The 14600-nt window shown below is 39.1% G+C and overlaps 1 protein-coding gene across 1 annotated transcript in view; it reads left to right on the forward strand.

Annotated features, from left to right (window-relative positions):
- Far2 (fatty acyl-CoA reductase 2) overlaps positions 1 to 14600 on the forward strand; it is a 44757-nt gene that overhangs the window by 24834 nt on the left and 5323 nt on the right. Inside the window, exons 5-9 of the mRNA XM_010628978.3 lie at positions 976 to 1020; positions 3759 to 3877; positions 4589 to 4656; positions 10363 to 10534; positions 13735 to 13864. Coding sequence (XP_010627280.1) covers positions 976 to 1020; positions 3759 to 3877; positions 4589 to 4656; positions 10363 to 10534; positions 13735 to 13864 — 534 coding nt within the window. The remainder of the gene's footprint in view (positions 1 to 975; positions 1021 to 3758; positions 3878 to 4588; positions 4657 to 10362; positions 10535 to 13734; positions 13865 to 14600) is intronic.

Raw genomic sequence — 14600 nt, forward strand, 5'->3', positions numbered from 1 at the left:
ACTTTCTAACCATCCTTTATACCATAATGTTTGTCACTGTCAAATTGGTACAATTGCAGCTGCCAGGATAAACAAGAATTGCAAAGCTTGCAGTGTCTTTGGTCAGGATAATAATATTTTTTTAATCTATGTGTACTGCTGTCACCTTTTGAAAGGAACATCTCTTCTAAGACCCCTCTATGCAGCTCCAGGGCCAGAGAAGATGGCAGCCAGCCACACATCCCAGCAGTGCAGAGCGGTGTCATCTGCAATCTGGGCCAGCACTGTCCAACTTCAGGGAGCTGATTAGCTCCTGATTCAGGGCTTGAGTCATGTTTGAAGTGCCATCCTTAGTCCCAGGGTCACCAAACACTCCACACTTTGTCTTCTCTCTCTTTTCTCCTCTTCCATTGCACGTACACATTTTGACTTCTACAGATCAATAATGGACTAAGCTTGGGGAATGGGAAACAAACCCAAAAAGACATTTGCCCCAACTAGGCCTAAATATCATCTTTCCTCTGATATCTACAAGCAGGCTGACACTGCCCTGACCAAAAACACACTCTACAGACTCATTTGTGTTAAAGTTGTTGAGAAATGAGTACTTCCTATACATCATGTCTGAAATGTTTTGAGAGAGCTTAAAACCAGATCTCGGATGATGAAAAATTAATATTTGATGAATCAACTAGCAAATCATAACATTAAGGCAAATTCTAACTTAGCCTATAACATCATATAAACCAACAGGGACTGGTATAAAAATCGATCTGAACAAAGTTTGTATTTTGCACAGCCAGGCAAAGTACATAGAATAACAAGTGCTTTGCCACTGATCTTGGTTTGGCATCTTAGAAATACTGCATTGGTACTGTGTTCGATTAGCTAGGCTCTCCCTGTTCTGGTTTGAAATTTATTAAGATTAAGCTACAGATATTCCAAAGACAGTGATTCTCTGAAACACATAACCAACGGAGACCTCCTTTTTTTCAGGGTTGGGTTGATAACCTAAATGGACCCAGCGGGATCATTATTGCGGTACGTATAACGATGGGGAAGTAATCCCTTGAAATGTAGCCGAGGAATGGTAACTGAATTCTTAATGTTAGCTTCATTGATCTGAACACACACACACGTTACTGTTCTGAAAAAAAATGAAATAGCTTATCTCAACATTACTGATTGAAGAAACACACAGCATGAAATTGCCTTCATTCTGTGAGGATTCTATCAGGAGAATAGAGGTAATGTGCTATCGATTACTTTCAGGAATTTTGTCTTGGAAAAATGAACATCAAGAATTTCCCTCTAGTTACCACAAGATGGGGGTATTTTCTCTTTTCCACTTTTCTTAATAGCTTGGATTAGTGCCTCAAACTTGGGAGGCAGTAAAAGAATCCTATCCTGATTAACCATATGTAAGAGGTATGTAGATGAAGGAGACGTGTAGCATTACCAGTCTTGACAGATCCGGGACAGAACACTGCATGTCAGGGCACCCCTTTCAGAGGTGGAAGTCAGTGTCAGCAGGAAGCAGTTTGCAGCCCGTCGTGCGTCTGCCAGATGACAGAGCCGCACTTCAGCCCACAGTGAGGTAGCTGAGGACCAGAACTATGACTGTACCTTTTGGACACTGAATAGAAACTGAGTTATCTAAGTAAGTTTAAAGTGCACATATTTCACCATCTTTGTTCCTCGCGCACTATGCCTTAAGATACAAACATGAAACAGCCGGTGGTGGCTTCCCAAAGACAGCGACAGTGAACTCCCTTCTGCCCCTGATATTTCCAGGCGCCTCTTTCTGTTCCCTACCTGCCTTCGACTCCCTCCCCCTACCACTTGGGTGGCGAAAAGAAACGTTGGATGACTTAGAGCGTCATTATTTTAACGTGGGCCCAGAATGGATTTTCTTATATTGCAAAGCTGCACATTTATTCAAATTTTCTAAAATTTTCCAAAAACTGGTTTCTTATGTTCACGAAAAGGGAAATCAGCTACAGGAAAAATAAATTAGAAACATAAGAAAGTGCTAATAACGTCAAATGAATGCTGGAAAAATGCAAAACGTAAAGAATCAACATGCTGCAAAAGTCTATAAATTATTAATATGAATAATTCCCAATTATTGCATCTTATATAAAGATCAGTGATCTTTGAAGTGAACTAAGATACTGAACAAAAAGTAAATAATTGTTTTTTTCAAAAGCAATTTTTGTTCTATTAAATGGTGCAATTGTATTTATTACTCTTTTCCAGACAAATGTGGCTTAACCTTTTAGTACTTGTAAGTTAACAAGCACTAGGAGAAAACAGTCACTTATGAAGTGGTTAAAAAAAAAAGCATCATGACAATTTTAGGAAACCTGAATTCTTAAAATATGTTATGTGACAATCTTTGGCCTGGAATTTAGCTCGGTGGTTCCACCACCTACCTTGCAAGTGCAAGCTCCTGAGTTTGATCCCAAGTACCAAAAGAAAAAGATGTGACAGTCTGGTGCTTCTTTTTTTTAATTAGTCCATGATTACAGTGAATAGTATCCAGATTCCTTGTGCAGAGTTAGTGCTTGTGTGTAACACATCTTCACTCCTTTTTACACCTCCTCTCCTTCTCCTGCCTTTCCCCTCCTTCTTCTCTTGCTCCCCTTTCCATTTGAGAGAAGATCTATCACCCTATTACTATTATCTACCTTTTATTTCACCCTTTATTTTATAATTAGGGTTCATTATATAAGAAAAACATGCAGTACTTAAGTTCATATGTCTAGTTTATTTCACTTAACATTATGGTCCCAAGATGTATCCATTTTCCTACAAATGATTCAAGTTTATCTTCCTTTTTTTTGGTACTGGGGATCGAACTTGGGTCCTTGTGCTTGTGAGGCAGGTGGTGGAACCACTGAGCTACATCCCTGGACTTAAGTTTATCTCTCTTTATGTTAGGGTAGTATCTATTATGTGTAAAAACCACATTCCTTTATCCATTCATCCATAAATGGATATATGGGCTGCTTCCCAAATTTGGCCATTATGAATTGTGCTGCATATACACTGTATGCATGTATCCTGGAATAGGAAGCCTTTAACTCTTTCAGGAAGATGATGCCTAAAAGGGAAATAGCTGGACTGAATGGAAATTGCAGTGTTAGTGTTTTGAGGAATCTCCACATTGATTTCCATAGTGGTTATACCAGTTTACGTTCCCACCAGCAGTATAGGAGGGTTCATTTTTCCCCACATCCTTGCCAGCATTTGTTATTTTTTGGTTTCTTGATTTTAGCCATTCTTTCTAGGTATGATGGCATCTCAGAGTTGTTTTGATTTGCATTTTTCTAATGGCCAGCAGTGGTGAGCATTTCTTCATGTATTTATTGGCCATTTGTACTTCTTCTTGTGAGAAGTATCTGATCATTTCACATACCCATTTTTTGATTGAGTCTTTTAGACATTGGAGAGGTCTAATATTTTTTAGTTACTTGTATATTCTAGATATAGGTTCTCTGAGGAGTAGCTGGCAAATGTGTCTTCCCATTCTGTGGGTTTTCTTTTCACTCGCTTGGTTGGTTCTTTTGCTATGCAGCAGTCTTTAAATTAAGTATATTAACTCTACAAATCTGAGCAGTTTTATTCCCTAAAGGAATCTGATGACCACTAGTGGTTCCTTAAATGGTGGCTGGGAGTGTTGGATAGGCTGGGAGGTCAAACATAAAATAACCTAGCAAGCAGCAGCAGATCGATGTTAGCTGTTTTTACTGACGGCTCTTCCTTTACCTGTGCAGGCTGGGAAAGGGTTTCTTCGGTCCATAAGAGCTACTCCAACGGCTGTTGCAGATTTGATCCCCGCTGATACAGTTGTCAATCTCACTTTAGCAGCAGGCTGGTATACCGCAGTACACAGGTATGGAGAGTGGTCTTCCAAAAATGTGATGAGGAAAGGGGCAAATATGTTAGGTGCCCTCTCAAAATTGTAGAAGACCCCTAGTAAGATAAAATGTCTCTTTCCGTGTTTGTATAGTCCCCAGTATACCACCATATATGCCTTGAGCTGTTGCATAAATACTGTTTAGTATTTGGTTGATCATAAAAGTGTATTCTGAAAATCCTGTAACGATAAAATTCTTGATACCCAAAATACTTTTCTTTCTATTCAGTAATCTGTGCTACAGCTTCATTTTCTTAAGGCAAGGAAATGATAAAAGTTGACGAAATATTGGCATGTTATATATCTCATTGAACAGTTCAGTTCCTGGTAAATGCCAAAAGCTTGGGTCACTGTGTGTGGGAAAATTTCCTGATATGAAGGAAAAAATAAGTTGCTTATTTATTTGGCTCCATTAATAAGTGATAAGCAAAATTAAATTTTTCTCATACTAGCTCAGACATATACTCCCCAATCTCTCATACTTATTGGATGTCTTTTATACGCCCACAGTTTACCTAAACTTCCATTTTGCATATCAACCCAAAGAAGGAATAAAAGATGAGACTTTTTAACAGACTCCTTTAGTCATGGGAGTTTTTGAAACTATTGTCTTGTTATTTCCCCTCATTTCTCTTTCATTACTTTTCCATTTTGTTGTATTTTTCTAATTTTTATTTCATCTTCTAGACCTAAATCGACATTAATATACCACTGCACATCTGGTAACCTCAATCCCTGTAATTGGCTCAAAATGGGTAAGTGTCTCTGGTCACGTGACTACAGAGCCTCCGGTGTTTGTTGCAGGGATTCACAGTGTGGGTCCTGGAGCTGACACCCCAGTTGGGAAGAAAGTTGAAAACAATAAGTAAAGGAACAAAGTGGCTGCAAATGATAAAGAAAATGTATTGTGATGTGCCAAAGAGAGCAGACAGTGGGAACATATGCATGATTCTAAAGAATAAGGTGCCTATTGGCTACAGACATTGAAAACCTATAGTAAAATCAAGCAAAAGTGAGCAGTGTCGGTGAATCGATAGTCCTCCCTGCTGGACAATTGCTTTTGCACAACATGTTGCTTTCAGTCTCCTGGTGTACCACTGAGAATGTGAATGATCAAGGGATACGAGAGCTAACCCCTCTGATGATGTGCTGCATTCTCTTTACCAATATCTTGAAGATTTTTGCATCTATGTTTGTTAAGAAGATTGGCCTGTAGTTTCCTTTCAGTTATTTCGTTGTCTGGATTTGGGCTCTGAGTGATACTGGCTTCCAGAAATGAGTTTGGAAGCACTGATTCTCTTTCAGTTTCATTTAAGAATTTGAGGAGGATTGGTGATAAAATGTCCTTAAAGATTTTGGAGAATTGAGCAGGTCCTGGACTCTAAATTGGTGGGGTTTTTTTTATTACTACTTCAGTTTCATTGTTTGTTATTGGATTGTTCAAGATTTCTATATCTTTTTGGTTTAGTTTTTAAAATTCATGAGCCTAGGAATTTGTCCATTTCTTCAAGATTTTCTAATTTTTTGAAATACAAATTTTCATAGTTACTACTCTCTTCTGGATTTTGATGATGTCCATTGTGATTTTGCCTTTTGCATTTCTAATAGCATTGATGTGAGTCTTTTCTGTCTTGGGAAGTTTGACTAAGGACTTATATATTTTGTATATTCTTTCAAAGAACCAGATCTTTGATTTGTTGACCCTTTGCATTGTTTTGTTAGTCTTTGGTTTCATTAATTTCTGCTCTACTATTTATAGTTTTCCTCCTTAATTTTGGCCTGGGCTTGGATTGATGTTGTTTCCAAGCATTTAGGGGTTCTTCATTAAGTTATTTGAGTTCATTTTGTTTTTCTAATGTGAGCATTGATTTCAATAAGCTTCCTTCTTTGGACTGCTTTTGTTGTGTCCCATAGGTTCTGGTATGTTGTACTGGCATTGTTGTTTTCTCCAGAAACTGTTTAATTGCTTCCTTGATTTCTTCTAGGACTCATTGTATGTTCAGGTGTGTGGTATGAAATTTCCAGCTGTTTCCAAATTTCTTCTGTGAGTGATTTCTAGTTTCATTGCACAATGTTCTGATAGTAAATAGGGAGTGATTGCAATTATTTTATATTTATTTTAGCAGGCTTTGTAAACCATTTTGAAAAGCCCATGTGCTGCAGAGAAGAATTTGTACTCTGTTGTATTAAGGTAGAACATTGTGGATATTAAGTCCATATTTAAAGGTGTGGTTCAGCTCTGATATTTCTTTATTGATTTTTTTGTTTAGATGATCTGTTTCTTTGCAAAATTGAGGTAATTGAGGTAACCATGATTATGTTAGTATTTATTTGATCTTTTATGTTCAGCAGCATTTGTTTTAATGAAGATAGGTGCTCAGGTATTCAGTGCATATATATTTATAAATGTTCTCTCCTCTTGTTGAATGACTCTCTCATCTTTGTCTCTCCTATTAGATTTTAGCTTGAGGTTTATTTTGAAAGTAAAATTGCTACTCCTGCTTGTTTTAGAGGTCCTGATACATGAAATAACTGTGTTCCATCCTTTTATTTTTAGCCTGTAGATATTTTTGGCATCAGGTGAGTTTCCTGAATGTAACAGTGATGGGTTCTGTTTTTTGATACAGTCTTCTAATCTTCATCTTTTAGTTGGGGGAGTTAAGGCCATTAATCTTGAGAAGTATTACTGAGAGGTGTAGATTATTTCCTGTCATTGCATACTTCCTCTGTTGGTGACTCCTTTTGCTTTTTCTTTCTTTCTTTTTTTTCTTTAATCTACTCACCTTGTTTGATGTATTCATTCCATCTGGATTTTCAGCTTTGTTGGCTTTGTTACATCTGTCTATATTCTTGAGTACTTTCTGGAGCACTGATTTGGAATTCATACATCTCTTGAGTTGTTCTTTTTCATGGAATGTCCTTTTGTCTATTTTGAAGGAAAGTTTTGCTAGATTTGTTCTTCTGCATGGGAAATTGATTGCTTGTAGGGCTTTGAATCCTTAACTCCAAACTCTTCTGGTCTTTAAAGTTTGTTGCAAAATCTGCTGTAATTCTAATGAGTTAACTTTATGTGATTTTTTTGCTTTTCTCTGATAGCTTTCAAGATTCTGTCTTTTTGTTGGACATCTGGCACTATAGTTATAATATGTCGTGGGAGCTTCGTTTTTCATTGTAAGTTTGTGTACTATAAGTCTCACTTCCTTGAATGTTGAATTTTTTCCTCATACTTGGTGAAGTTTTCTTCTATAATTTCTGTAAACAAATTATTATTCTATGTGTACTGTCTTCTAGTTTCTAAATCCAATTAGCCTTAGGTTGGTCTTTTTAGTGTCATCTAGCAGGTATTAGACGAATTATTTTTCTGTTCACTTATCTTTTCCAAAGTTTGAGTAATTTGTCATAATTTACCATTTTGTCCTTTATCTCAGAAACCATCTTCCCTTTGGTCATTTCTCCAATTTATGAGTTTCATATACTTTTTATATCTAATATTTATGTCTGAGATGATTTTTCTTGGACTGCATATCTTTGGTAAATTTGTCACTCATGTTTTGAACCATTGTAGTCAGATCTTCCAATATTTCATCTGTTTCCCCCAGATTCCCACTGGTCATTTTGAGTGATAATTCCATAAACTTTTGGGACATGTCTTCTTTGAACTTGCCCAGTTACTTAACTCTTCTTTAATCAGTTTGTAAAACTCTGCTTTCCTTTCCAAGGGTGCCCCCAGGATATGCCTTGGGGGAGTTGAGAAAACTTGGGGGTCTTTTTTGCCTTGTTTTCCCATGTTCCTGTGTATATGGTTATCTTACCCTCTCCCTCTTTTTTCCCGTTTTTGGTGCCTCGAGTTGAGGTCAAGTAGGGTGAGGAGAGCTTGTAATTGATATGATCTTTTTAGTGAAATACTGACTTCCTGTGACATGTTTTCAGCTTTATTTTTCCAAGATAGTATACACCCCATCAGCTACTTAAGACTCTGTCCCTGTGTCTTGAGAAAACAATTACTTGTGTTTATAAGAGCATCATCGGATGCAATGATCCTTCACTTCTGTGTGATAGATTTTACATTTATATTTTCACCCTTGTCAGTGGTCTTTGCAGCCTGCATTCAGTGTGGAAGGAGAAGTGGAGGGGAGAGATTGAGGGATGGATAAAAAAGTCAGTAGGGGGAGAGGGAGAGAGGCAGAATAGTACTAGGAAACAATTAGAGAACAATTTTTAAAAATTAGGTAAGAAGTCAAATTCTGTTAGAGGTCATTTAGTTGGGCTGAAGGGCTGATGTTGAAGGTTTTTAAAAGATATTTGCAGAGGTGAGGGTCGGATGTAGCAGCGGGGAGGTATACCTTGGGATTGAGGAAAGCTTTGAGGTTATCACAATCTCTGGATATATTTGTGTATGTATGAAGTGGAAAAGAGGCAAGGAATGACCGGACTAGGAAAGATAAGGAACAACAAAGGAATAAAGAAGCAAACAGCTACTGCGAGAGGAGACAGGAGCGACTGGGCAAGAACAGGGCAAACTAAGAACTTGAGAGGAAGAATTTAAAATTTGGGAGAGACAATAAAAAATACGAAAATAGCATTGCTATGGAAACTTGAGTTAAAGAAATTAGAGAGACTAATGAGAAGAGAAAACAAACACTACTAAATTGAAGCAAATGTATACATACATCCTACAAATAGATAGATAGATATCAAACACTGCAACAAGAGAACGTACATGTGATTCACGGGACCACTTTGCCAGAAAGTCTGAGTGTTCACAGTTCCCTTCTTTACCTGCTGTGGTCAGATTACAGGCAGCCATACTATATTCACCTCTTTTCTCTTACACTCAAAGCCAAAACAAATATACCCTCAAGAATCCTCCCCTCAGCTCAGAGGGGTTTTCCCTGGCTCAGCATAGGAATCTTCCTGTACTCAAGGCACAATGCTGAGGTCTGCAGGCAGGTAGACTTCCTTGGAACTGGGGTGTACTGTGCTCCAGTGGGTTGCTTGGGAGTCTGAGAACATGTCTGTGTGCCCCCGGGGCGTCAACAGAAGATGCCAATACAACTGCTTGCAGGTGTGCAGCTGTGGGAATGGGCGGGTGTTTCACAGAAGTGTGTGCCTGGGAAGCCACAGGTCCTGCTCACCTGTTCATTCCCGCTCTGCCCAGGGTGAAGGGTTCCCTCATCCTCAGTGAGCACTGGTGAGGATGCTGCCAGGCTGCAGCAGCCACAGTGCTTGGTGAAAGGGGGATGGTGTGGAGAGTCTGACCGGCGTCCAGCCTCTGCATTGTTCCTCCCTGTGTTCATTCCCTGGGATATTAGGGTGCTCTCATAATGGTTCTCTCCAGAGGGCTTGAGTGGTTTGTAGCTGTAGCTATGGCTGGCTCTGCTTACCCTCTTCAGTGACCCAGGTGTCAAGCTTTGATTTACATGTTGCATCTTTTCAACTAACATTCTGATTAATGTGAAGATCCTGCCCACCACCCTCCTGTCGTGAGCTTGGGTACATTCTTTGAGAAAATCTATATAAACTAAAATTAAACTTAAATGAATATTATTTGAAGAGGACTATTGAATTTACAAATGTACATAAAATTTTTAAGCTGTTTTAAAGTAATTATATAAAAATGAAAAATCATTTTTAAAAAACCCCTAGAGTATAGCAGAAAATTAAGTCTAACAAAGTCCCAGAATAGTAGAAATTACACAGAAATAAAAGACTGTGTAAAACTCAATCTTTATACTCTTTTATGTAAACTTTATGAAGAAAGTTTAGCCAGGCATAGTGATCCATGCTTGTAACCCTAGCACTTGGGAGGCTGGGATGGGAGAATTGTGGGTTCAAGTCCAGCCTGGGCTACGGAGAGAGTTCCATGCTCACATAACCTTTGTAATAACTGAGATTCTTATCTCAAAAAAAAAAAAGGAAAAACAAAAGAGAAAAGAAAGGAGAGAGAGAAAGAAGAGGAGAAAGTTTAACCTTAATAAAGCTTAACTTGTTAAGAAATTCCTGACATTTCTGCAAGTGATGGCCCAACATGGTAAACATGGCCCATGCCTCTGTCTTGGGTCTTCCAGAATAGACTAGTTGACACTGGGATTGAAAGATGGATTGAGTTCAATTCCTTGTATTGGCTGAAACTTTTTCTCCAAGAATTTGTATGAGAGTAACTGTTTCAAGAAAAGGAGTCAGGGCCAGGGATTTAGCTGAGTGGTTCCACCACCTACCTCGCAAGCGCAAGGTCCTGCATTCGATCCCCAGTACTAAAAAAAAGAAAAAAGAAAAGGACCCAATTCCTAGCTTTGCAAATGACCATTTGCCCAGCATAAAAATCTTCAAGTTGTATGCAGAAATGGACTCTTTGACTCTGTACAGCAGATCCTTGGTCTTCATTTGATCCACCACAAATATCTTCTAATGTGAAGAGCTTCTATGATCTGAAGCTAAGCTCTTACTATTTTTTTTCTCAGGATTACACGTCTTGGCAACATTTGAAAAAGTCCCATTTGAGAAAGCTTTCAGGAGGCCAAATGCTGACTTCACAACCACCAACTTCACGACCCACTATTGGAATGCAGTCAGCCACCGGGTCCCTGCCATCATCTATGACTGCTATCTGCGGCTCACCGGGAGGAAGCCCAGGTGAGGAGCCGGGTCACTGTCTCTGAGAGTGTCGCTGTACAGGGAGACTGGGGCCTCAAAGTCTGTATTCTTCCCTTTTTCTGAGAATCACAGGATACAACAGAATGTCACACACACATACACACACACACACACACACACACACACACACACAGATTTGGGACAAAAAACAGTAGAAGCAGCCAGGTGTGAAGATGCACACCTATAATCCTAAAACTGTGGGAGACTGAGACAAGAGAACTGCAAGTTCAAGCCCAGCCTGGGCAATTTAGCAATTTAGTAAGACCCTGCCTCAAGATAAGTAAATAAGATGACGAGGAGGAGGATGGTGATGACAATGATGATGATGATGATGGTGGTGGTGGTGGTGAGGTAGCTCAGTATGAAGACTCTGGGCTCAACCCCAAGTACTGGGCAGGTAAGAAGCCTCGCAAGCACAAGGTCCCAAGTTTGACCCCTGATACAAAAAAATACAGAAAATCCTCCAACATAATTTTTAAAAATAACATTAAGGAACTTTGCTGATACATTCAGCAAATAATCATCCATTCAAAAAGAAAAGAAAGTAAGACCCTGTCACTGGGGTTTTGCAAAAACTTCATCTAACTAGAATCATGACAGCTCTTTCGAGAGCTCTGAGAGCTCTTCCTGGGGGAAAGGACTCTCATGGTCCTGCTGTCATTCCCACACTCCTTATCATCACAGGAGCGAGGGGAAGAGTTTGGATTAGTCCAAGGATGTGGCAGAGGAAGGATATGGAGAAAGCACTCTCAAAGTCAGTGTCAGGAACTGGACTTACTGCACCTAGGGATGCATGAAGAGGGACAGACCATGCTGGTGTGAAGGCACAGGACACATCCCTTCATCTGTCTCACCCGAACTGGATTTTGTGTGTCAGAGGGGTCGTTATTATAATTCCAAAGGCAGTTATGTCAAGAACAATTACCAAAGGCAATTATGTGGTCAAGGATCAGACCGTGGCTTCTGTACTAGCCCTTTTATAGGGAAGGACATCTTTCTCAGCGTGGCTAATTTTCATCTTTGTTAGCAGAACAGATAATTGAAATTTAGGTACTGCACTATCGAGGCCTCATTTAGAGCTGAGAACTCAGCTCTTCTTGGGCAGGTTATAAGTGGTAGGGGAAATATTTGGGGCTTTCAGCATAGGTCCAAGAAGGCCTGGATAAAGAGTCAAGTTCAGTAAGGAATGAAAAACACAGGAGGGAGAGAGAACAAAAGCATGTCCGTATTTTGTTTGTGAGAAATGTATGTTCGTGAGCAATTAAATTTTACTGGGAATGGGTTATTCTGTAATATGAATTTTAATAATAATCTTAGAAGCAAAATCCTTCTAAGCCCCTTCCCCTTCCAGTATGGTTGTATGGAATCTTCTACGCCTTTACATCCATATATGGACCTTTGCTTGTCATCAGGTAGAGGTGTAGGTGTTGCACAGAAATCAATCATGCATGCATGGTCTTCAATTTTTCACCAATTAGACTTATAGGATTTAATTCTTGGTTTTACCAGTTCAGCCATGTGATTCCTAAAATTTTCCCATCATTCTAAATTCCAACCTCCTCTTCTGTAGAAATAAAATAGGAATCTTACATCTATTTTACAGAGATTTTCATAAAATGCTTTGACTATATAATCAGTATTGTTACTAAAGAAGTTATTAATTGTTGTGGTAAAATGAAATCACTCTTCCTTTAGAGTTTTTCCTGAACATAATTTTTTTCTAAAACAAAATACAATAAGGCTGATATAACCCCCTATATATAATGATAATGCTGTATAAGCATTACTTTAAAAAATTAAAATAAATCTGTTGAAATCACATCGATTGCACCAGAGTTGGAGCATGAATGAAAATTGAGATAATAGTTGCAAGCTCTATTTTGGTACTTGTATCAAAGAAATTTCTGATGACACAATGGGAGAAATATCTCGAGTCACTAGGTGCAAGGACATTAGAATTTAACCAGAAATAAGTCCAAATCTCCAGAACAGCTTCATCAGCCATTACTAAGCTGGCTGTCATAATCACTGCTGCCAAGCTTGGCTTAGTGAGGATAAAGATCAAATGTTCCTGATAGTCCAAAGGTGACCTGTAGCTAAGAGAACTAGCCTGGAACACTAGTTATGTGACCTCGAACATAATCTTTCTGTAAAGTAGGCATACATAAGTCCTGAGTACCTCACAGTTACATTGTGTAGAACCAATTAGAACATATATGATAGTTTTTTATGTTGTTATGAACTTGGGAGGTTCACACAGAACAGCTAGTTCAAGTTCTGATCCCTGGATTGGAAGATGTGGTTCCTTGAAAGTAATGGGACACAAGGTAGTAAGATTATGCAAGCCTTTGCTCCATAAGAGAGGGGAAAGGATGGGGTAAAAACGAAGCAAGATATATCATGTACAGTACAAATTTCCTCTGAGGAATGTTATCATTACGTATATCTAAAATGTACTGATAAATATTTTTCTAAAAAAATAAAATACAAATACCACATTAAAAAAAACACAAAAACCCGGGTTGGAATTTTAGCTGGAATACATCTTTAAGCTTATGTTAGTCATTTGTAAATATGGAGATAAATACCTACCAAGGAGGATGTTAGGAAGATTAGCAGATAATATTTTTAGGAGTATCAGCACTGTACCTAATAAAGTTATCAACAGTAAATTCTTTTCTCCTGAAATCTGCATTACAATTAACAGTTGTTGTTGTTCACCAGACACCAGGATAGTGAACACTTTTGCCGAATTATGTACTACAATCTTAGATTCTACTCATTAAAAAAAAAAAAATCCAAGAACATACAATAAAGAGAAACAAGCTTTCCAATTGTCTGCCTCAAAATTCAATAAATGAACAGTAAAGTCATTGAAGGTGAATGGTTAGCTGTTGTAAAGTGAGTTTGCCACTCCTGAAAAGACGTGGTAGGAAAGAGGAGGGAGCATCTGGTGGTATTAAAATGCCTGGTAGAATAAGGCGCTGTTAAGAGTCCTCTCTCCTCCTTCATGTAGAGAAGGTTATGGAGCAAGGAGAAAAAGGAGAGTGTGAATGAAGAATCAGGAGAAACAAGGGGCAGATTTCCTTAAAAAGAATTTGTCATTGTCTTTATACACGGACAGGGGAGAGGCCCTGGGTAGTGCATGGCTCGCTGCTCCTATCTGATCTCTGCCGCAGGGTGCTGAAGCTCATGAACCGCCTTCTCAGAAACATCTCCATGCTGGAGTACTTCATCAACCGGAGCTGGGAGTGGAGCACACACAACACGGAAATGCTGATGTCGGTGCTCAGTCCTGAAGACCAGAGAGTGAGTGCAGCCGGGCTGCCACACAGGAAGCCACACTCGTCCCGAATTTAGTTACTTGACCCGTCAGGGGAATAAAGGAGGTTTTGGTCCTAGAGGCAGGTGTATCTTTATCATATTTTTGCTAAGAAAATCCGGCAGGGCGATCAATACAACCACAGGAAACGAGTTCAACGAAGGTGAGAACCTTAGGTTTCTGGACTCCGGGTCAGTGTGCACCACTGCTCTGTGGTAGGCAGTGTTACCTTCCCAACAAGCCCCTCCACACAGGCTCTCCTCCCGAGGGCGAGGGCGGCTTCGGTGGGTGGAAGCGCGTCTCGTTGCTCGCCCTACCCCGGGGCTCCATTCTCTTCCAGCCAGTGCTGTGTGAGAGGTCACCCCGCCTTCCCTCCCAGGCAGGTCTCCTACACTGCTTCAGTACTTCACTTGGTTTCTCAACATAGACCATCACTTTGTTTGGTTTTAGCACTATTTACTTCTTTAGCTTCTGGGCAGTCACAGAGGTTAAATCCTAAACTCTTTGCATATTCTGAAATTCACAAATATAGAGGATTTTTTTATGATTTTGTACAGGTTCCTGTTTTATCTCCCCTCAGTTACAAGTCTTGCGTTCCCTGCACCTGTCCTTATGCCATTACTACAATTTTCAATTTACTCTGAACTGACATTTTCCAGTAAGAAACGATTATTTTCAATATTTATTTTGTACCTGATGACTTTTTTTTTTTTTTTTTTTTTT

The sequence above is a fragment of the Fukomys damarensis genome, unplaced genomic scaffold (genome assembly GCF_012274545.1).
Source record: "Fukomys damarensis isolate Sample0158 unplaced genomic scaffold, DMR_v1.0_HiC HiC_scaffold_15, whole genome shotgun sequence".
Taxonomy (NCBI): Eukaryota; Metazoa; Chordata; class Mammalia; order Rodentia; family Bathyergidae; genus Fukomys; species Fukomys damarensis.